Source organism: Plecotus auritus (assembly GCF_963455305.1).
Source record: "Plecotus auritus genome assembly, chromosome: 9".
NCBI lineage: Eukaryota > Metazoa > Chordata > Mammalia > Chiroptera > Vespertilionidae > Plecotus > Plecotus auritus.
In genome coordinates, this window is record NC_137783.1 from 47,769,541 (window position 1) to 47,794,216 (window position 24,676).

General features: G+C 40.7%; 2 protein-coding genes across 3 annotated transcripts in view; both read left to right on the forward strand.

The window, feature by feature from the left end:
• Positions 1 to 89: 89 nt before the first annotated feature.
• The window catches only part of ADK (adenosine kinase), a 539,444-nt gene continuing 514,857 nt past the window's right edge, over positions 90 to 24,676 (forward strand). The window contains exon 1 of one of the 2 annotated variants that reach the window (XM_080687589.1): positions 90 to 266. In XM_080687589.1, the coding sequence (XP_080543715.1) occupies positions 172 to 266 (95 nt within the window). In that variant the 5' untranslated portion in view covers positions 90 to 171. The remainder of the gene's footprint in view (positions 267 to 24,676) is intronic. The other variant, XM_080687591.1, reaches the window with a different exon arrangement.
• Positions 18,982 to 19,865, forward strand: LOC308257594 (tropomyosin-like). Its single transcript, XM_080687592.1, is given in 2 exon segments — positions 18,982 to 19,191; positions 19,195 to 19,865. Coding segments are annotated over 2 exon segments (729 nt in total). The 5' UTR covers positions 18,982 to 18,987; the 3' UTR covers positions 19,720 to 19,865.

The window sequence follows — 24,676 nt, forward strand, 5'->3', positions numbered from 1 at the left end:
CGGGATCAGGAAGGGGCGGTATTAGCCAATGGGTGGAGCTGAGGGGGTAGAGCCAATGATTGCGGGTGGGGGGAGGCATGAACTGGGAGGAGTCGAGAAGGAGGGGTTTGTAAAAACGGAGGCGGTGTTACGAGGCGGGGGTGGCACTAGTGCGCCGAAGGGGTGGGGCGCATGTTGGATCCTAAGTGGGGTGGGAGCGCGAAGATGGCCGCGGCAGAGGAGCCGAAACCCAAAAAGCTGAAGGTGGAGGCGCCGCGAGCGCTGAGGTGAGCGCTCCTTGCGTAGGGTGGAGGGTGACGGCGCCGGCCTCAAACCCGGGCCTACGTGTGGTGGCACTAGGTAGTGGCCTTGCTGCCGGCATGGGGCCAACGTGTAGATGCCGTTCTTCGGGGTGCAGCCCGCATGGCCGCGACCTCTCTCCGGGTGCCCGCCCAGTTTGGCGGAGTCGCCTCCTGTCTGGGAGCGGCTCCAGCCGCCCTTGGCCAATCAGAGCTCCGGCAGGGGGGCCGAGCCGGCTGCTGGCAGGCTGCGGGCGCCACGTGGGAGTCCTCCCGGCTGGGCTGCTGAGAGTCCGGAGGACCGAACCGGACCAGAGCAAAGTCACCTGCCGCCACCTCCTTTTTCCCGGGATGTGACGTGGAGAAGTCCCAGCGAGTGCTCTGCCTTGGGGCAAAGCCAGAATTGTTGGGGATTTTTCATAAAAGGGAGACTTTCCTTTCCTTTTCCTACACACTTGGTTGCGGGGTGAGGGTTGGGGGGTCAGAGCGGCAATTAGGTGAACGGATAGGAAAGGCTGGTTTTCCTTTTTTTTTCTTTGCATTTGTTAGTTTCACTGAGGACAGTACTGGGCCTAACACCTGCTTCACATGTGATTGATGTTGCAACTTTTACTTATAAAAAATTGTTTGTTAAATGTTCCTTCGTATAAAGTGCAGTGTGCATAGTCCTTGATGATTTTGAAATGTTCTTTGGAAGGTAGTGATTTTACTAACTAAAAACAAACATCAAATTGACTTGAAACTATTGGGACACTCCTCATTATACAAGACGAATCTCATTTCTTCCAACATCATTGACTTCTGAAAGAACGGATCATTCGTAATTGAAAAAAGGTCGCGTACTGGCCCAAATCGCTGCCAGTGCCTTTAATGTCTTTCTACTACCTTCAAAGGGTTAGTCCCTACCTTGTATGACGAAAAGAAACTTTAAAAAAATCAGGATATTCTTTTTTAAGCTTTCAAACTACAGCGTAAAGCAGCGATTTTCAACTGGTGTGCTGCTAGAATTTAAAACATGCAATACCTGACTATTTAGTCAGGGACTCTGATCTCTTTTCCCTATGTTAAGGTAAAAAAAAATTGAAACCTGTAAAGAATTTTTGTGAGTTTATTTGAGCCGAACTGTCGACATATGCTGGGAAGCAGAACCTCAAGGAATTGAGATAATGCTCTTGAGAATGGCGGGTTACGCTTGTATTTATACATTGCAATCAAAGGAGGGACATAGGTGGGTTACATGAAATTCATTGGTAACAGATTAAGGAGGTGGGAAAAAGCAAGGGGGTGGGGGTGGGGAGGTGGGGAAACCCCTGGGATTGGACAAAAAGTAAAATGATTTACACATACTTAGGTGGGTGCAGGAACAATCAACATGATAATGAAGGAATTTGTGGTACCACATTTGGTTGTGCCCCAGGGCCTCCAGAAATAGGGAAGTTACAAGTTACCCAGACATTTCAAGGGTATGTTATCATAGATGCAAAAAGACAGATAGGCTCAGTTAAGGCAGTGGTCAGCAAACTCATTAGTCAACAGAGCCAAATATCAGCAGTACTACGATTGAAATTCCTTTTGAGAGCCGAAAACCGACTTCTGTGCATGGGCCACGAAGTTTCAATCACACTGTATGTGCGCGCCCACACGTGGTATTTTGTGGAAGAGCCACACTCAAGGGGCCAAAGAACCGCAGTTTGCCGACCACTGAGTTAAGGTTAAGGTTGACCTTGTCAGTGAAGATACCGGCCTAAGATGTAACTGCCCACCATAACTGCTTTTAGTTAAAGTTTATACATTTTTGGTTCCTTTAGGTCTCTGAGTTTGCAAGACTGCCATGCAGGCCTCCCTTGAGCTTGTCAGGTCAGCATGTGGCCCCTTTCGTCCACACCTAACATTGTCAAATTAAAAAATGACAACAGCCAACACAACAATAGCCATCTGGATGTGAATGAATCAAATTTATACCTTTTTTTTTTTTTTTGGTGTGCTGCAGAATTTTAGTAATTAGTTTATGTATGCCATGAGATGAAAAGAAGATTGAAAGTCTCTGGAGTAAAGAAAGCAAGGGCTTTTGAATCAGACCTACCTTGGTTCAAGGCATGTGCTTTCCCTACTTTACTAGAGTACTATCTTAAAAGGCACCTCCTCCACAAAGTTTCCTTTTTCCAAAGTGCAAGTCAGATGCAACTTTTCTCTACTATCCTACTAACCATACTGCCCTTAGATTTTCCCTTATGTGCATCATTTTCAAAGTGCTTTCCTATTTTAAAGATGAGGAAATTGATGCCAAATGAAATAGTTAAGGAACTGAAATATGAACCCAGAGCATGTGGGTGCAAGTTTATTGTTGTTTGACTCTACTGTACCTACTTTTATGAGCCACCCAAGGTGCTTATGCATCATTAAAACTAATGATAAACAATGTTTAATACTTAAGTATGTTTGTGCGAGGCACTGTTTCAGCATTTTACTATTTTTACTCATTCAGTCTGCAACAACACTACAAGGTAGATAACCGTAATTATCCCCATTTTACCGAAAAGGAAGCAAGCATAGAGAAGTTAAGTAATTTATCAAGTCATCTATCTAATAAGTGACAGGGTTGGGATTTTAATCCCAGTAGTCTGATTCCAAATCTGTACTCTCAGTTACCATGCTATACTTATTAACTTCAAGCAATTTATCCAAAAACCCTAAATTATTAACTCAGTTTTTGTTTTTCTATTATTTTTGCTCCTTTTTGTTGTTAGCGAACATAACTTTTTATGTTGTTGAAATAGGTGGGCATATGATACAAAATAATTCTTAAATATATATAATATTTTTATGTCACTAGTGTCTATTTCAAATTTGTAAAAGTCCTTAGGCAACTAAAGCTCATTTTATACACTATTTACTTAGTGCCACCTGTAGACTTGAAGTTAAAATATTAGACACTTGAGTATTGGGACAAATCTCTTAAGTTTGTATGAAGACCTTTTGGGATCGGCTGCTCCTACTTTCATTATATTAGTTTGGCTTTAAGTGTCAAAGTGTGATAAAGCATTGAGTGACTAGGCTGCATGCATTATCTGTGATGACTTCTTTGACAGTTCAGGGGCTAGCTACCAGTTTTGGTGGACTTTTAAGGAGAATGATTTGTAAAGTTTAAGCATAGTTTAATGTGTAGACCAGTCATTGGGGAACAAATACATTTATGAGATATATTTGTAGAGATCAGGGAAAAAGGATTTAGGCCTTTGTGAAAATTTCAGTTAGCTCTGGAATAGGGATTTTCCACCAGAGGACATTTGACAATGTATGGAGTCATTTTTGATGGGAGGTGCTACTGGCACCTAGTGAGTGGAGTTCCAGGATGCTGTTAAACGTCCTATAGAGCACAGAAAGCTCCCTATAACAAAGAATTATCCAGCCTAAATTGACAATAGTGTTGAAATAGAAAAAAACTTTGCCCTAGGGAGAACGTCTGACAAGTGTAGCCTTTATTTTTCTAAGCTGGGTTGCTTTTCAGGTTGTAGCAGCTACTGAAGTTACAAAGAAATAAGCATTCTAACATGATTTCACATTGGGTTTGGGGAACAAATGGGAACATTAATTGAATGCCAGACAGTATACGAGGTACTTTATACTATCTGGTTTAATTGTTCCAGCAACCTGTGAGGTAGGAGTAATGATCCCCATATTACAGCTGAGGTATTTAGGGCTGAAAGAAGTTGAGAAACATTTTTGGGAATTGCTCTTTAGATGAAGATGTTCCACCAATATTACATTTAGGTCCTCTTAGTTTTCTTTTCTCTACTTTGGAAATCTCATCCAAGTTCACTTCTTTAGCGGTCACCTCTAAGAGGATACAGTTTCTTCCAAGACTTGTTCAGCACATGCCAAGTCTGTTCTTTGAATCAGTATTTCAAGTGACTGCTATTTTTATCATGGCACTAAACATTAGGGACCTATATATAGAGAGGTAAGACCCAGGTTCCATCCTCCTGGTGGAAATGAGTGGGGTTTGGGAAAATGGTACCTGAGGATTCTGAAGGATGACAAAGAGTTAACCAGGTGTGAAGTAGGGTGGCTGGCTTTGTAGGAAAGTTTGTTTGGAGGTAGTAAGTGGGAGAGAGCTGCTCCTTGGGGAACTACAGATAATTTGGTCTGACTTGTAGCAGAAGGTGTATGGAGACCTGACATTGTAATGGATGCTTTCACATGTGTGAATATCCTTTAGCTCTCAGACCAATTTTACTATTTGCTGAATATCTCCTTCTGAGTGTCTTGCTGACACTTCAAAGTCATATATGTCAAACTAAATTAATCTGTTGTCCTATATCTGCACCTTCATCCATGGTTCCTGCATCTGTTAATGGCTCCACTAACTTGTCTTTCTCCAAAGTTTGGAGCCTAGGTACTTGATTCATTTTCTAGTCACACAGAACTATGTAAGTTAGTCTTCTTCAGTAATCCTATCTAATAAGGAGGGAATATGCTAATTGACTGCCACGCCCTCAAAGATGGCAGCACCCACAGCACAAGATGGCGACACCCAGTCCCCTCAGCCCTGCCGCATGCCTGCCTCTGGAGTCCCCCAGTCCCCTCTGCCAGGGCCAGCCCCAGGCACAGGCAAGCCTCCAATGGCGGCTGCCCAGCCACCCAGGGCCGCCCGAGGCTCAGGTAACCAGGGCCGGCTGAGGCTTGCACTGCTGGCAGTGGCAGCAGCAGAGGTGTGATGGGGTGTCGCCTTCCCCTGGTCGCCGGGTCGCCTCCCGCCCCTGAGGGCTCCGGGAATGTGAGAGGGGGCAGGCCGGGCCGAGGGATGCCCCCGCCTCCAGTGCATGAATTTTCAGTCACTGGGCCTCTAGTGTTTCATAAATGCCTTTCCTTTTCAATTTCTGCTGCCACAACTGAAGTTTAGACTTCATCTTGCTTGGACTTTGTATTGGCTTCCTAACTAGTTTCTCTACTTCCAGTCTCAAGTTCTGCCTAATCTTTTTCAGGTATAGCTTTACTTATTCATCATAGCAAATATTTGTAAGCTCTGAAGATGATGTTAGGGAGGATTCAATTGTAGGAGCCCACATCATAACTTTCTCTGATATAACAATTAAAGATTATTCTAGGTCATGACTTTTGATAATATTAATAAGGAATCAGATTATAATTCTCTAATCTGCAAATATCGAGCTGTTCTCAAATTCTTGCTTGTTAATCATTTCACTTCCATGGACTTTTATTTAATCCCATTAAAGGATTTTTTCCTGGGCATTATATGCTACATCATGGTGGGTGCTGGAGAGCCAGAGGAAAGCCTGCAAGGATGGCCCTGGATGTCTAAGGGCAAGCATGAAGTGCTTGGAGCCCAAGGAAAATGGGAAGGCCTCTAGGAAAAAGAGAAACATTGGAAACTGTGTTTCTGCCCTGGCTGGTTTGGCTCAGTCGGCCTGCAGACTGAAGGGACCTACCGTAGGTTCAATTCCAGTCAAGGGCACATGCCCCTGTTTCGGGCTCGATCCCCAGTAGGGGGCATTCAGGAGGCAGCCAATCAATGATTCTTTCTCATCATAGATGTTTCTGTCTCTCCATCTCCCTTCCTTTCTGAAATCAATAAGAATATATATATATATATATTTTTTTTGTTTTAAAAGAAAACTCTTTCTGATTTTAGGTCTAGGCTTAGGCTAAATAAAACATGAGGCTGATATGTTCCTTTTTACCTGGAATATGGCTTTACTTCCCTTTTCATCAATTAAAATCCTGTCTGTGTGCAAACTGTTCACAGTTAAGTAGGAAAAAAAAAGAATCAAAATTATAAAGAGCATTCTGGTCGAATAGAAACCAGCAGAGCAGTGTTTTAGAGCATGTCTTTGGAATCTGATACCTAGTTTGACTCTTGGTTCTTATTAACTGGTAATTTTAGGAAGCTTGCTTACTAACCCCATGCCTCTGTTTTCTCACCTATGAAAGGGATATAATAATAGTACCTACCTCAAAAGATTGTTGAGAGGATTTCATGAGAAAATGATTATAAAATTGGCACATAGTAAGACTTCATACAAAATACTTCAGGAGACTTTTTCCACTTTCCTGTTAGCTGTTATTATTATGGTACTGTTTATTCTGCTTTTGGCTCCTCACTCTGCTCCAAATACAGCAATTACAAACTCAAAAGGAAAATGAAAAGATGTAGATATTCTCAAGAACAGGTAAATATCTTCAGGGGAAATGGAAAGGAAATTTACAGTTAGACTCTGGGTTCAGAGGCTGGTAGAAATAACTCTGTGCAGGGGAACTGAAAATTCTGGATGAAACTGGGATCTGGGCTGGGGCAGAATGAAAAGAAGGCTGAAGTCTTCTCCTTCCAGCTGTTGCTTTAAAAAGCTGTGGACCTGAGGTGGTGACACAGTGGCTGAGCTGTCAGAGGGCTTGGAGTTGGGAACTGTATTATTTCCACTGTCACCTAGTACAACAGCACCGAGCTTGGAGATAGTGGGTTCTGGAAGAGGGAGGGGTAGCTTACTTCAGGAAAAAGGAAGGGAAAGTTTGAGCTTGCAAACATATGAGGAAGACCATTATTTAGACAATAAACACAAACACCAGAAGATTAATTCACTCAAAATCTAACCAAATTACTAGAGCAATTTCAAAATAACTTTAAGTATTTTAAATATCTTTAAAAAGATAAAAGAAGTAATAGCCATTAAGAAACAACATGTTATGAATTAAAAATATAGGTAGATATGAAGTAAATGGTGATGTAAAAGAAAAAAAAGTTACTGAAATTAAAAAAAAAAGTAAGGTGATTAAACTTCAGACCAAATATGTTTGAAGGAAAAGTTAGCAAATTGAAAGATAGTACTGAATAATTCACCCAGATGTAGCACAAAGGAATAAAGAGAAATTAAGAGATGTGAATGTAAATTGAGAGGCTCCAACTTAATTTAACTGTGGGTTCCAAAAAGAGGAAATAATGTGAATGGTGGAGAGGTCATATCAGAAGAGATGATGACAGAATTTTTCAAAAGTAATGAAAGAACAAAGCCCTCATGTTGAAAGGGTATTTTAGGTATATAGGAAGATAAAAACAAAAAATCCACACTAAAACTATAGGGATTTCAATCATAATTATTATATTAATGTCTATAAAAAGAATCTGAAAATTTAGACACCAAAAATTTAATAGTAGTTGCTCTAGATGGAAAGATTGTGGTTATTCTTGTTTTCTTTATTCTTTTTTTTTTGTGTGTGTGTTATCCAATTTTTCTACACTGATCGTATATATTAAGACTCTTGATTTTAAGCTGGAGAAATTTGATATGCAGTGAATACATAATTTGGCTGAGTATTGAGTGGCTAAATATCACAGTTAAAGAATGTACCTCTGAGATACTAAGTAAATCTGGAACTTTGTAAAATAAGTATTATGATTTTGTTATAGGTTGTAATCTTTTCATTTATACGTCTGAAATTCCAAAAGCTCTGAAAACTGCAAGTTTTTAAAAAAGTGTGAGGTGAATTAATTTGGTAGCAAAACTTGAACTGATATAAGGCTCTTTGTAGTATTTGACACAAATGTATATATTTTGCTATAGAAATATTAGTCTGTTAATGGCATGCAGCATGCAACCCACCTGGGAAGTTTACAAAAAATTCAGTATGTGCAGTGTATTACCTTCTTAAAATCAGTGAATTTCTGAATCCCATAAAATTCTAGCCCCTAAACACATCTTGCCCCAATAATTCAACAAAAGGATTGTGGACCTTTATTAAAAATTTAAATAGCTTTTAAAAGTTTGCTATTATGCAGGAACAATAATTTTTCATCAGAGTCAGTTACTGGATTTTTCCTACAGTTCCCATTATACACTTTTGTGATACTAAATAGATGCTTATTTCAAAGAGCTCTTTTGGCTAACTTTATCATAGTACCTGTAGTGGTTATGTCATTGAGTTATTAGGGTTATCTTCCTCTATAATGGTAACTGACTAAGGTAAAAAGTTCTCTTAACTTTTGGACTTGAAGATTTGGAAGGCTCATTTCACTGAAGTGATCTCATAAACTGAAGTTTCACATAGTGTTTGAGATACATTTTAAATATTTTCCAAGGCAGATTTAAAGTTGTTGCCCACAGATGTTTTATTTCTGATGTTTTTGTTTGTACCTTTTTGTACTTGTAGCTTCACACAATTGCTCTAAAAAAATGTGTTGATCTAGAAAGCAGTGTAATTAGCTTTCAACATAAGAACATCTGAGTTTCTATTTACATGTTTGTTTTCATTGATTGCCTGCATTATAATTTCAGCATATTTTCTAGAATAGAATAAGAAAATATATGTACAACAATTATCATGTAAGAAATTCTTACCTTCTCAAGGTACATCAGCAAGCCACATTTAGTTTCTAGTAAGCCCTGTTATTTTGCAATGTTATTTGTATATATAGGATAGTAGATATGAAGGTAGCCCATGTGATTATTAATCACTTATAAAATTAGGGATTATCACTGAAGTGGTTGTTTGGCTATTTGCTTTATTGAGGCGGAGGTGGTGCATCACTAGTAGAACCATTTCTGAGTCTCTAAGAGACTCAATTACTAGCATAACTGGGAAATCCAGCCACATATGACTCATTCTAGAAGTACATATATTGCCTCTGTTGCCCTCTGGCATTGGATTTATTTCACACACAGGCCATCCCAAAGTAACAAGGAAGATGGCATTTCTCAACCCCAGGCCAAAACTCTCATGAGCACAATAGAAGAGACTTTCTATGTCCAGGTATAAGTTTTGAGAATACTCTGGTCCCACATGCCCACCATTGAGCCAATTACTGTGTCAGGGGTGGGGATTTCAGTCAGACTTAGATATATTGTCATTGCTCATCCCGTGTGTGTGTGTGTGTGTGTGTGTGTGTGTGTGTGTGTGTGTGTGTGTGTGGCCTGTGTGTGGGTGTGGGTGTTGGTGTATGTGTGAGCCAGTGGATATTATATATGTTGGGGAATGGATAGATGTTGAGGGGGGCACTCTAATCACCAACTCCACTGACACCAGGACTTTACAGAGTGAGGGAGGTGGTGTCATTCCCTCAGCAAGAGAAAAGTCCATTATAGCATGTATAGGAAATGTTTATGAAAACAAACAATTTTCCCACTCAAACCCTCATTCCTCAAGGTCCAGTGTAAGTCTATCTTTTCTATAAAACTTCCCTTATCATCTAGTCTGGAAATGGCTTCTTCTCTGACTGCTTGTACTTTATACTTTGCATTATTGCTACATACAATATTTGCATGTTTTTATCTCAATTACTGCTGCTTAAAGCCAGGAAACCAGTTGAATAACTCTTAGTGCCTCAAGTAATTATTTTATTGTGACATAACAGGCTCTGAATTTTTGTTACAAGAATGAATTCTTAACTCTTTAAAGATGTTTTAAAGGAAAAAAAAAGATGTTTTAAGGTTGTTTGTAGTACTCATTGGTGCAAAAAGATTTCATGTATTAGCTGTAAATTTGTTTAAGTTTTTATTCATTGATTTTAGAGAGAGTAAGGGAGAAACGTCAATTTGTTGTTCCATTTATTTATGCATTTATTGGTTGATTTTTGTATGCGCTCTGACTGGGTATCAAACCTGCAACCTTAGTGTATCTGGATGCTGCTCTAACCAACTGAGCTACCCAGCCAGGGCCTAGCTGTAAATTCTTATCAATTCATAAGAATTGATAGAATCTTATCTGAAAATACTTCATGGTTCTTGGACCTTTCATTTTTCTTGTTATGTGGAGTGCGTGTGCAAAATAAATCCAGTACTGGAGGATGGTAGAGGCAAAAGATACACTTCTAGATTACATTTCTGTTCTTGTGAAATGGCTTCTTCTCTGTTTGTACTTTATACTATAGTGAGCATTGCCTATAATAACCATTTCTTGCATTTGTGTTCTCCAACAGCAAGAGTTCAACCACCTGGCACCAGCAAGCCAAACACTAAACACCAGGAATTGCAGTGGAGAAATATTGGCTATTTTATCATGAATGGTGCTACACAGGAGAACTGGAGCCTAATGCCGAAAAGTCCAAACTCCCCCGTGTAGGTTACAGGCTATATAGGGCACATCACAAGACACTGTAGATTAAGAGTTTCAGGGTCCTACTGGGAGCTGGTAGTGGTAAGGTATTCTTCAGGTCTTGACAGTTCTGAGGTCTGCTCCAGTGTCCTGTCTGGTTCCATGGGAAAATAGCCAGGGGTTCATTCCACATTAGGGCTCTGGAGGCGAAACAACTTAGGTCAATATGTTATCTTTAGCCTTCCAGAGAAGTCCAGACTTTGTGACCCTTGGTCTGGTACAGGGCACTGTTTGCTGCTGCCTTGTGGGTTGCTGATTATCCAGGGGAAAGGCTAGGTCTCGGAGGGGTATATACAGAGAGATGATTTCTATAGCTAGGTTTTAAAGCTAAATTTAATCAAAGTTATAAGGATCCTTGGTTTGATTTGTCTATGGGAAAGTTCCCCCAGGATAAATATACATGAACAGTAATATTTTATTAAGGCCCGTGGTCAGTATTTTTCCTTTTTTATAAAAATATAATAGTAGAATTGCTTATTTGGTGGGGGGATTTTCTTAAAGAGTGAGTTTACAAAGATCTCCGTGACATATCAGAATAATGAATCTTTTTCCTCTGAGTTAGCAAGTTTTTAATTAGTGAGGCTATTTGATATGTAATTAGAACTCCAAAAGCATTGAAAGTTAGTATTACTGGTCTTAATTTTGTAGTATACTGTGTAACACAGTGTACTATGTAACTCACGGGTGATGCTACAAAATGGTCTTTAAAGAAATTTGTTTCTGTGGACTCACCCAAGAGAGATCACTTGAAAACAAAATATTGCAAAAGAATAAAATTCAGATGGGTTAGGTTTTCTTGAATTCCTTTAAGTTTGATATAGCAAAATAAACTGTGTTTTTTTCTCTGAGCCTTAGAGCTGAACTTTGAAAAATCATGTAATTTTTGACTCAACAAATTGAAATACAAGAAAATTATCTCCTTTAAAAATAAACAGTTCAAATGTTTTATCTTTGAAGTTAACCACATTAGAGATTTGAACATTTTCTTGTTTTATAGCCATGACTGAGAAAGTCTTAGATTCCTCCTAAAATAGAGTTTTTCAGAAATTGTTTTTCCTGGACAGAGCTGAGATTTAGTTATCATTTTGAGTTCTTAGTTTTGTTGAGGATTACAGCTGTTAAGCTGTAGAAGTGATGCAGATTTACACCCTTGGTTCTGTCTCTGTTTTCACACAATCAGTGTGAACTGATTATATTACATTTTAGCATGTGTTAGCATGTTGATACACATTAAAGTATGCTGACAAAATTCTACTTTGTCTTGTTTGTTTTACTTAGCGCTTGCTTATCCAGATGTATAGAACTGGATTGTTTAGTTTTGAAATATTACAATAAAACATAGTTACATTATGAAATTCAGTAAGTAGTACTAAATTATTGTATTAAAAATAGTATTTTAGAAAAAACAATTTGTCTTTTTGGTGGGGAGGATAGGTTCTTTTCTACATGGTAGGTTTGACTTCTTTGGGTGTATTCATTCCTTTGTTTGACTATCATAAGGATGCTCTGTAGAGAAATATATAAATTTCTAGACTTAAGCTCACAGATTTTAGAATTGGGAGGGATCTTAAGTTACCTTTGCCTAGCCTCCTACATTATACAGGGATCCCTTTAGTACTCTTCCCCAATTTGTGTAGCATTCCTCCTCTAGAATCAGCACAAATAAGGGAGGAGGAGTACCTTTTTCCATTAATGGAAAAAAAAACCCCATACCCCACGCACATATCTAAGACCTTTGATCTCATTTCTATGTGAAGCTTAAATAAACTACATTCCTGAGAGAATTGTTCGTATCCTGCTAAAATGTTAGACTTGTTAGTCAAATTCAGAGCTTCTTAAATGATTTCTTATTGGCCAAGATGTTGCTACTTTATACTCATAAAACAGGTTAAAGTAGTCTCTCCTAGCTGTTACCTTTGAGAAGCTATTTTGGTATTTACAATGACAGTGAATGCTGGTGGGAGTGGGGGTAGGAGCAGAGATGGGAGGAGATGGCTAAGATTGTAAATTCACAAGTAGGGTGGGACCTCCCAGAGCTGAGGTGTCCTGCAAATCATGGAGTTAGGGGTGTGAAAACAGCAAATCTCAGTATCAGCCAGATGTGGTTTTCAAATGGTAGTTCATAATTTTACAATTTCATGTGATTTTTGAAAACTCTGTGAACATGTTTTAGATTCTTTAGATTGGATTAAAGCTTGATTGGATACTAAAAATCAGAGTCTAATATTTACATTGTACAATTGAGAGGTGTGAAGGCCATTGAGGTTAAGTGATATCAGTCAGATAACACAGTTACTTAAAGCTATTAGATATCTGAGGAGAGATTTGATCCCAAGTGTGTAACTTCCCATTGTACTATGCTCTGGAATGAGAAATGAAGTGTCAGTTTTATTTTTTTTATTAAAGACTAGAGGCCCAGTGCACGGTAGGGTCCCTTAGTCTGGCCTGTGGGGATCAGTGGACCTCTGCGCCACAGCAGCCCAGCCTTACCCGCCAGCTCGTCGGGCTCCGGACAGCTGTCCGAGTGGATCCCGCACAAGCACAAAATAGCACATGAAGCGCCTGCTGGTGAGGAGCCTGAGCCCCAGGCACCGTGCTGCTCCCACTCATCCTGGCTCCGTTGCAACCGCCGCTGCTACTCTACTGCGGGCTTTCGCCCAGTCAGTCCTGGTCCCAGTCCAGATGGGGGAGAGGCACGCGGGGGGCTGGGGGGGTGGGAGAGGCTCACACCACCGCAGCTGAGCCCAGTGTCTGGCGCCCATTGGTCAAATGAGCAGTGCTCCTGCTGTGGGAGTGCACTTACTCCCAGGGGGCAGCTCCTGCATTGAGCGTCTACCCCCTGGTGGTCAGTGCGCGTCATAGCTACCATCCGGTCGTCCAGTTGCTTAGGCTTTTATATATATAGATCAGAATAACATATTTAATGAATATGTCAAGCACTTTAATTACTTTTTCTTATTGATCCTTACAGGCCAACTTTACCAAAGGAAATATACCCAGGAAGGTTGAGTCCCTAAGTAGAGAGCTCCCATTTCACACTCTGGACCTCTGACTCACATTTCTTGCTGTTTATATTACACTATGAAGATACAAATTGAGAACTTGTCGAAGTGAATTTTGTACATGTTAGATAAGCACGCTATTTAAAGAAAATCTGTGGGAATGTGTTTAGTAGTCACGTTTAGAGTTTTTTCTTTCATATTCTTTTATTCACACACATATAGTTTTCTCTCCCAAGAATAAATATTTCCTTGTGGAATATATTTAATGGTATGTTTGGCAAATAGGTTAATTCATTCAACTTGAACTTTGTGCAGATTGTGTTTTCTAATTAAAAGCCTTGGGCAACCGACCTAGCTGGTTTGGCTCAGTGGATAGAGCGTCGGCCTGCGGACAGAAGGATCCCAGGTTTGATTCCAGTCAAGGGTAGTACCTCGGTTACAGGCTCCTTGGGGTGCGTGCAGGAGGCAACCAATACATGTGTTTCTCTCACATTGATATTTCTCTCTGTCTTTCCCTCTCTCTTCTACGCTCTCTGAAAATCAAAGGAAAAATATCCTTGGGTGAGGATTAAAATAAAAAAAAGCCTTGGGCAGCCGATTTTGCTTATATTTAAGAGTTAAAATGTTCCAGTTAAGAGGATAATTTCTAATAAGCTTTAATTTACTTTGAAGATTTTGTACTTTTTCCTGATATTAATATCTTGAACCTTATGATTTTAGCATTATAATAATTATATGAGATAACCATTACTGTTCAGGGAGTCTAATGTGCCCAAAATTACACAGTTAAGGGACAGAGATAGGAGTCAAACCTGAATCTGTCTTATTTTTTAAATATATTTTATTGATTTTTTACAGAGAGGAAGGGGGAGGGATAGAGATCTAGAAACATCGATGAGAGAGAAACATCGATCAGCTGCCTCCTGCATACCCCCTACTGGGTATGTGCCCGCAACCAAGGTACATGCCCTTGACCGGAATCGAACCTGGGACCCTTGAGTCCGCAGGCCGACGCTCTATCCACTGAGCCAAACCGGTTAGGGCAAATCTGTCTTATTTTAAGGTTTGTAGTAATTAGCTGCAATGCTCAGGTATTATATAAAAACAACAGCAATAGGAATCAACAGTGATTTGTATGATTAAAAAATTTAAGTAGGCCCTTTATTTCAAAAAACATTCCTATGTTATACATGACACAATTACTCATGATCTTCTATACTATTAGTAATTGAAAATCCTACAAAAATGTTCTGCCAGATCTGAGATGGCAGAAATGAGAATTTTTTTTTTTAATTAAAAATGGCCTACAGTCACAATTAGCCTTGGACCTCATACAAAAGTGTTTTTTAAAAAAATATATTTTATTGATTTTTTACAGAGAGGAAGGGAGAGGGATAGAGAGTTAGAAACATCACAGAGAAACATCGATCAGCTGCCTCCTGCACACCTCCCACTGGGGATGTGCCCACAACCAAGGTACATGCCCTTGACCAAATCGAACCCGGGACCCTTGAGTCCGCAGGCCGACGCTCTATCCACTGAGCCAAACTGGCTAGGGCCTAAAGTTTTTTAAAAGTAACCTTTTTTTTAAAGAAATGATGAAATATTCAGTTAGCCTACTCTTAAGAAATAGGACTACAACATTTTATTAAATTCAGCTGATAAAGGTATCCCCTGCTTTTTAAAAGTGCTTTGTACCACTTTTATGAAACATCACATTAGTGCCTGATTTTTGCTAACTGAAAGAAATCCAAAGAGGATTTTACTTTTACAAAAAAAGGTGAAAAACAAAAATAGCATTCAGAGTTTGTTTTGCAGTGAGCTGTTATAGAGGCAGCATGCGCTCTGAGCAGTGAGAGTGGCCCTATATGTCTCCTTCCCAGAAACTACACTTAGCATCTCAGCATCAAGCCACCACAGCTTTGAATCCTGTCTGTGAGCATCTGTGCTTTCTCTTGATTTGTTTTGTACATCCTTTAGCAAGATGTGTCCTAAAGTAATTGCTTCATCCTTTTAGTCAATTTCAGCTTATGAAAGATTTCATAGAAACACTCTACTTTTTGGATAGCAGGGAAACCTGTATTTAAAAACCTTACTTTTGGGAGAAACCAAGATGGCAGCATAGGTAAGCACCTAAACTGCTGCCTCGCACAACAATTTCAAAACTACAACTAAAAGACAGAACGGACACCATCCAGAACCACAGGAAACCTGGCTGAGTGAAAATTCTACAACTAGAAGGAAAGAGAAAAGCTCACAGAGAATTGGAGGTACGGCAAAGGGTCTTTGTGCGCGCAGAGGGAAGGGCGGCTGAGAGCCTGGCTGACTTTCTCTGGCGGAAGGGGGAAGGAAGCCCCCGACCGCACTGAACCCCAGTTCTGACTGCACTGAACCCCAGTCCCAGGCGAAACCCCGTGGACCCAGGCTCATACAGGGGGAGTCTGGACTGTCAGGTAGAGAGAAAGGCACCCGGAGACTCGGAGACCCGGGGGAGACCCGGGGGAGACCCGGGGGAGCCCCGGCAGGCAGGGTTCCGGAGGCGCGCGAGCCAGTGTGCACAAAGGCTGCGGAGGTTGGCACAGGCTTCCCTAGCAGAAGGGAGTCCGAAGCTCCTGACTGCACTGAACCCCAATTCTGACTGCACTGAACCCCAGTTCCAGATGAGCCCCTGGGACCCGCGCTCTTACGGGTGGGGGGAATCGGGACTCTTCAGACGGAGACTCGGGAGCCGGGGAAGGCAGAGGTCTGCAGGCGCGCATGCGCGCAAGGGCAAGGCTGACTGGAAGCCAAGACTAGACTGTCTGCCCTGCCCTGAGACTCCACCCCATCCAAGCTGAGCACAGAGCCTATTGCAATTTGGCAAGTCTAATCCTATAGGGCTGTCTCCAACACCGAACTTCTCCCAGCGTAGACACAGCTGATCCTTATAGCCAACTGGCCTGGAGGTCAGTTCCTCCCAGTGATACCAACAACAATCAAGACTTAACTACAACAAGGCTGTACACACAGTCCACAAAGGGGTGCACCAAGAGTGTCCACCTCAGGTTAACTGGGGAGGCCGACCCACTGGGCCATATAGGAAACCTAGCATACAAATCTACCCTACCAACTCAGGGAAGCAGTGAAAATGCGGCGTGAAAGAAAGAGATCACAAAGGAAAGAAATGGAGGAAAACAAGCGACTGGATATAGAATTCAAAACCACGGTTATAAGGCTTTTCAAGAATATCCTAGAAAAGGCCAATAAATATAACGAGACCCTCGAAGATATGAAAAAGGATCAACTAGAAATTAAGCATACACTGACTGAAATAAAAAATATTATACAGAGACCCAGCAACAGTCTAAAGGAACACAAGAATCAAGTCAAAGAATTGAAATACAAAGAAGCAAAAAACGCTCAACCGAAAAAGCAAAAAGAAAAAAAAATCCAAAAAGTTGAAGATAGTGTAAGAAGACAAAGAGAGAATATTAAAAGCAGCAAGAGAAAAACAGTTAGTTACCTACAAGGGAGTACCCATAAGATTGTCAGCTGATTTCTCAACAGAAACTATGCAGGCCAGATGGGAGTGGCAAGAAATTTTCAAAGTGATGAATAGCAAGAACCTACAACCAAGATTACTCTACCCAGCAAAGCTATCATTCAGAATTGAAGGGCAGATAAAGAGCTTCACAGATAAGAAAAAGCTAAAGAAGTTCATCACCACCAAACCAGTATTATATGAAATGCTGAAAGGTATTCTTAAAGAAGAGGAAGAAGAAAAAAGTAAAGATAAAAATTATAAACAACAAATACATATCTATCAACAAGTGAACCTAAAAAGTGAATTAAAAACCTGAGGAACCGAATAATATGGTGAATATAATAGAATCAGGGGCATAGAAAGGGAGTGGACTGATAATTCTCAGGGGGAAAGGGGTATGGGGGAATTCAGGACGAGACTGGACAAAAATCATACACCCACGGATGAGGACAGTGGGGGGTAGGTAAGGGCAGAAGTTGGGGTGGGAACCAGGTGGAGGGGAGCTATGGGGGGAAAAAGGAGAAACAATTGTAATAATCTGAATAAAGATTTATTAAAAAAAAATAAAAACCTTACTTTTATAAAGCTTGGTAACCACAGGAAAAAGGAAGTAGGGGGAGGGAATTACAGATTTGTGAACAGAAAAGGGGATGTAAAAGGAAGTGGTAAAAAGGAAAAGACTCAATTCCTCTTAGCTATTTCTGATTTCTATATAACTTTCAATTTCAGGACATCTCCGCTTTTCAGCTTTTTACTCAGCTCTGATGCGTGTATATGAATTTGTGAGAAACTTGTTACTATGAACTGTAATACCTATGGATTGTTAGCATGGTACAAGAGAAGAGGTTTAGGTTAGGAATCAGGCCATCTGTGTCCTTTTAAGTTTTCTGTCTAGATATATGTATGTACTTGTGATCAGTATAGACTAAAATGCTTTCCAAACTATATCATGAATCGGTTTTGGGTGTGGCACAACTGGTATTTTATAAAAAGAAAATAGAATAGGAAATACCAGTGCATTACAAATGGTGAGGGCAAGAACTGCTTTGTGAAACATTTTTTCAGTTATGTAATGTAGTATTGGATTTCAGTGAAAAGGTATTTTTCACAGTAATTTTGGTTTTCTATCCCAAAATTTAGTGGCTTCAAATAACCATTTTATTAGAGTTCATAATTTGTGGACTAGGAATTCAGACATGGCTTGACCAGTTTATTCTTCTGCTCCATGTGATGTTGACTAGGATCACTTGGAGGTATTTAGCTGACAACAGGTGTGGTCTGGAGGGGTCAAGTTGTCTTTACTCACTTGTCTGGTGCTTTGGGGAAGATGGCTGAAAGCTTGGCTCAACTTGCCATGTAGTTTGGGGGACTCTCCACGTGGTTGTTGGTAGTTGGACTTCTTATATGGCAGCCCAAGGAGCCAAGAGACCAAAACAGGAATTGGCCGAACTCTTAAATGCTAGCCTGCAATCTGGAATAGCATCACTTCCACTATACCTTATTGGTCAAAGGAGTGATAGGCTAGCCTAGATTCAAGGGGAGGGGTCATGGACTCTTGTCTCTAAGAAATTGTGGCCATTTTTTAATTCCGCAATTATGGCAAAATAATTTCGAAAGAGATGACTGTATTATATATCAAACATTTCTTTAATTAGTCTTTGAAAGATGATTACTTTTTTTACAATACTCAAGGATATGCTTTACTAACTCTAGAGAGAGGGGCAGGAGGAGAGAAGGAGAGGGGAGGGGAGGGAAGGGGAGGAGAGGAAACATAGATACAGGAGAGAAACATCTATTCGTTGCCTCCTTTATGTGCCTGCACCCCCAGTGGGGGGATCAAACCCACAATCTAGGTATGTGCCCTGACTGGTAATCGAACCTGCAACCTCTTGGTTCATGGGCCTGAGCCACACCAGCCAGGGAGAAAGATGATTACTTTTAATAATTTCTCTCTCGAGGAGCGGGGGCGGCACCGGAGCAGGCAGAGGCTCGAGGGCTGGGGCGCGGCTGCTGCAGCTTCACCAAAGCCGATTCTAGCCAAGTCGAGCGCCTGCTGCGTGCGCCCCCGCGCCTACTTGCCATGGCCGGCCTCAACTCCCTGGAGGCGGTGAAACGCAAGATCCAGGCGCTGCAGCAGCAGGCGGACGAGGCGGAGGACCGCGCGCAGGGCCTGCAGCGGGAGCTGGAGGGCGAGCGCGAGCGGCGCGAGAAAGCTGAAGGAGATGTGGCAGCTCTCAATCGACGCATCCAGCTTGTTGAAGAGGAGTTAGACAGGGCTCAAGAATGACTGGCCACGGCCCTGCAGAAGCTAGAAGAAGCAGAAAAGGCTGCTGATGAGAGCGAGAGAGGAATGAAGGTGATAGAAAACCGGGCCATGAAAGATGAGAAGATGGAGATCCAGGAGTTGCAGCTCAAAGAGGCCAAGCACATTGCAGAGGAGGCTGACCACAAATACGAGGAGGTAGCTGGTAAGTTGGTCATTCTGGAGGGCGAGCTGGAGAGAGCAGAGGAGCGTGCCGAGGTGTCTGAACTTAAATGTGGTGACCTGGAAGAAGAACTCAAGAATGTCACTAACAACCTGAAATCGCTGGAGGCTGCCTCTGAAAAGGAGGATAAATATGAAGAAGAAATTAAACTTCTGTCTGACAAACTGAAAGAGGCCGAGACCCGTGCTGAATTTGCAGAGAGAACAGTTGCAAAACTGGAAAAATCTATTGATGACCTGGAAGAAAAACTTGCTCAAGCCAAAGAAGAGAACGTGGGCTTACATCAGACACTGGATCAGACACTAAATGAACTTAACTGTATATAACCACAACAGAAGAGTCTTGTTCCAACAGAAGCTCCAGACCTCCGTTTCTTTCTCTTCTCTTGTAAGAAGTTTCTTTTGTTACTGCATCTACGCAAATTATGAGTATGTGACCAAATATTTTGTATCAGAGAAGCTTTGAGCATCAGTTAAATCTAATTCCTTCTCCTCTTCCCCAAATGGCACCAGATTTTTTTAGCTCTATTTTTATCCTTAAATTGCATTTATTCCTAAGCTAGTCAGGGTGTTTCCTATTGAACATTAGTCTCTTAAGACTGAGGGCATATGGTTTCTGGGAGATTAAACAACCCCACACTTCCAGAACACAGACTCTAGTATCTAGTCACTGGCCAATTTAAAAGGTTGAAGAATAGAACCACTGGGCCACCGTTGGACACACTATAGGAGGCCAGGGACCATCACATTAAAATGGGTGGGGATTTTCCATCCAGAGCAAAAAAAAAGTTGGGGGAGAGGCTATTGTGGGAAGTCATAAAACATAGATAGATTAATCATTCTGGCTCTTTTCCATACTCTACTGTGCAGAACATTCTTTGAGCAAACAGTATGAGAATGCTTGGGAAATATAACATTTACTCTTATTTGAGGCCATCCACTCAGCAGGAATGAATTCAGTCCTGTTCAGGAAGCCATCAAAAAGACTGCTAGCCTTCGCAGAACCAAGATGGCGGCATAGGTAAACACCTAAACTGCTGCCTCGCACAACAATTTCAAAACTACAACTAAAAGACAGAACGGACACCATCCAGAACCACAGGAAAGCTGGCTGAGTGAAAATTCTACAACTAGAAGGAAAGAGAAAACCTCACAGAGAATTGGAGGTACGGCAAAGGGTCTTTGTGCGCGCAGAGAGGAAGGGCGGCTGAGAGCCTGGCTGACTTTCTCTGGCAGAAGGGGGAAGGAAGCCTCCGACCACACTGAACCCCAGTTCTGACTGCACTGAACCCCAGTTCCGGGCGAACCCCTGGGGACCCACGCTCTTACGGGGGGAGTCTGGACTCTTGGGCGGAGACTCGGGAGCCGGGAAGGCGGAGGACTGAAAGTGCGCACGCGCGCGCGTGCCAGTGCGCACAAAGGCTGCAGAAGTTGCCACAGGCTTTCCCTAGTGGAAGGGAGTCAGAGGATTCTGACTGCACTGAGCCCTAGTTCTGACTGCAGTGAACCCCAGTTCCAGGCGAGCCCCTGGGGACCCACGCTCTTGTGGGGGGAGTCTGGACTCTCAGGCGGAGACTCGAGCTGGGGAAGGCGGAGGACTGAAAGCGCACATGCGCGCAAGGGCAAGGCTGACAGGAAGCCAAGACTGAGACTCCACCCCATCCAAGCTGAGCACAGAGCCTATTGCAATTTGGCAAGTCTAATCCTATAAGGCTGTCTCCAGCACTGAACTTCTCCCAGCATAGACACAGCTGATCCTTACAGCCAACTGGCCCGGAGGTCAATTCTTCCCAGTGATACCAACAACAATAAAGACTTAATTACAACAAGGCTGTACACACAGTCCACAAAGGGGTGCACCAAGAGTGTCCACCTCAGGTTAACTGGGGAAGCAGACCCACTGGGCCATATTGGAAACCTAGCACAAATATCTACCTTACCAACTCAGGGATTCAGTGAAAATGCGGGGTCAAAGAATCAGATCACAAACGAAAGAAATGGAGGAAAACAAACGACTGGATATAGAATTCAAAACCATGGTTATAAGACTTTTTAAGAATATCCTAGAAAAGGCCGATAAATATAACGAGACCCTCGAAGATATGAAAAAGGACCAACTAGAAATTAAACATACACTGACTGAAATAAAAAATATTATACAGAGACCCAGAAACAGAATAGAGGAACACAAGAATCAAGTCAAAGAATTGAAATACAAAGAAGCAAAAACACTCAACCGGAAAAGCAAAAAGCAAAAAAAAAAAATCCAAAAAGTTGAAGATAATGTAAGAAGACTCTGGGACAACTTCAAGCGTACCAACATCAGAATTATGGGGGTGCCAGAAGAAGAAAGAGAGCAAGATACTGAAAACCTATTTGAAGAAATAATGACCGAAAACTTCCCCCACCTGGTGAAAGAAATAGACTTACAAGTCCAGGAAGCCCACAGAACCCCAAACAAAAGGAATCCAAAGAGGACCACACCAAGACACATCATAATTAAAATGCCAAGAGCAAAAGACAAAGAGAGAATATTAAAAGCAGCAAGAGAAAAACAGTTAATTACCTACAAGGGAGCACCCATACGACTGTCAGCTGACTTCTCAACAGAAACTATGCAGGCCAGACGGGAGTGGCAAGAAATTTTCAATGTGATGAATAGCAAGAACCTACAACCAAGACTACTCTACCCAGCAAAGCTATCATTCAGAATTGAAGGGCAGATAAAGAGCTTCACAGATAAGAAAAAGCTGAAGGAGTTCATCACCACCAAACCAGTATTATATGAAATGCTGAAAGGTATTCTTAAAGAAGAGGAAGAAGGAAAAAGTAAAGAGAAAAATTATGAACAACAAATACATATCTATCAACAAGCGAACCTAAAAATCAAGTGAATTAAAAACCTGAGGAACAGAATAATCTGGTGAATATAATAGAATCAGGGGCATAGAAAGGGAGTGGACTGATAATTCTCAGGGGGAAAGGGGTATGGGGGGTTCATGAAGAGAATGGACAAAAATCATACACCTATGGATGAGGACAGTGAGGGGGAGGTAAGGGCAGAAAGTGGGGTGGGAAATGGGTGGAGGGGAGCTATGGGGGGAAAAAGGAGAAATAATTGTAATAATCTGAATAAAGATTTATTTAAAAAAAAAAAAAAAGACTGCTAGCCTTCAATAATTGAGCAAGAGCATTTTTCTATTAACTGTTGAGCAGAAGGGTCCTCCCTGGCCGAAGAGATAATGTGATCGGCCTAACTTATCTCCTCTGTACTTTGGGAATGGTAAATTGAAGATTCACTTATTTAGGGCTTTAATTCCTTCGTCAGGACCAAGTTAATAAAAGACCAGGAAACTCCTGATTCAACTGGATATGGAGTATTTTGTAGACAGGGCTGCACATTTTGGTTTTGTTATATTTTTGCTTTGTTGGTTAACATCTCAGCTGAAACAATCCATATTCCCCAGCAGTGAGGGGGGTAACTCAAGTTTACAGTTCTGCCTAAAAATCACCCTGATTCTAGCTTTTTGGACTCCTCTGCCCCTCACTCCTACTTATTATGCATCACACTACCCAGGAGATACACTAGCAAATTGTGCAATTGAATAAAACCCACACTTTTCATTTAGATTCTTGCAACTGTATCATATGTAATAGTATCACTTTTTCTACATTTTGGTCAAATAAATTTTTACATAAACTATAAAAAAAATAAAAAAAAATAATTTCTCTCTCATTGGAAAAGTGTCCGTTTTTTTAATTGCATTAACAAAAATATACAGGTTTCACTTAGGTGCACAGTTCTATAACACATCATCTGTAAAATGTCTATTTCTGGTTTCAAAGTTAAGAGTTTAATTTAAGGTTTAACAATTTCTATGGAGTATTCTGTGGAGTGTTAAGTTCACTACCTAATGCTACCTAGAAAGCTTATTTGGCATACAAAAGGAGCTACCTTCTTATGATGTCTCAAGATTACATTTGGATATAATTGCTCTCTTCACATACAAGCAAGCTGAGACTGTTACGTTTATGTCGAAATCTGAGAGAGTAAGAAATCTGCTCCCACCTCCCATCCTGCTCTTCAGTAAAGAAAACAAAAACATTATAAGTTTTTGTTAAAAGTTCTCATCACAAGAAAAACAGTTTTGTAACTATGTATGGTGACAGATGTTAATAGACTTACTGTGGTGATCATTTTGCAAAGTATGCAAATATTGAATCATTACATTGTACATCTGAAAATACATAATGTGATATATTAATTTACCTCAGTTGAAAAAAAGAATTCATCCACTCTTAGAAAACGCGTGTTTTGCAATGCATTGTACCTTAGCTGACATGCTTTTAAGAAAAGGGTTATTCCCTGTGATAGAACCACAAGGATTAAAAAAAACAATGCCCATTTCAGAATATCTGCTCATATTTGGAATATTAACAGCAATCTCTTAAGATATAAGCAAAAAAGATGTATCTTGTCATACACTGTGGCTATTTAGAATCCCAAAACTTAAAGCAGTATCTCAGTTTAACCTCTGGCTTTCGTTGGGTTGTTTGTTTGACCAGCTGTGCTGCTGAGTAATTCTCCTTTGCCTATGTTTGCAGCAAATGTTCTGTTTGTTAGATAAACCACATTCATCTTAAATGTTCCTCTATCCCAAGGTGTTTTTCCCCCCTTGCCTAGGAATGAAGATAGTCAAGATTTCTTTCAAAATATTTAAGGAGGAAATGTGAACAAATGATAAGAACTTAGAATGAAATTCCTTAGGTTTAAATGCTAGCATTTTAAAATAAATATTAAAACTTACCCAAAGTAAAATGGGAATGGGAGAACGTAAGTATATTTTAAATTTACAAATAGGCATTGTGAAGGTAAATATCCCAACTCCTAGCAAAATGATGTTAAGTTATAGATGCTTAGTTATACCAAAATAACAATTTTTGGAATAATATTATATATGGACATACATACATGCATACATACAGTGTGTATGCAGTATGAATATATACCAAACTCTGATATTGATGGTCCCATCACATTGCACTTTTCAATGATTACCTTTCATACCATTGAAGCAATAAAAAATTTTGTCCTTAATGTCTTCATGCCTAATTCTATCACATATGTAATAAATCATTAGGAAATCTGCATTTTGACCCACCCCAAAGCTAATAATCCTTCTGTTTTCACTAGAGACTACATGAACCCATCAAGTAACCACAGGGTAAAGTAATCTCCATGGACAGTACTCCATAATTTTAATTCTACTTGATTAGTAATGTC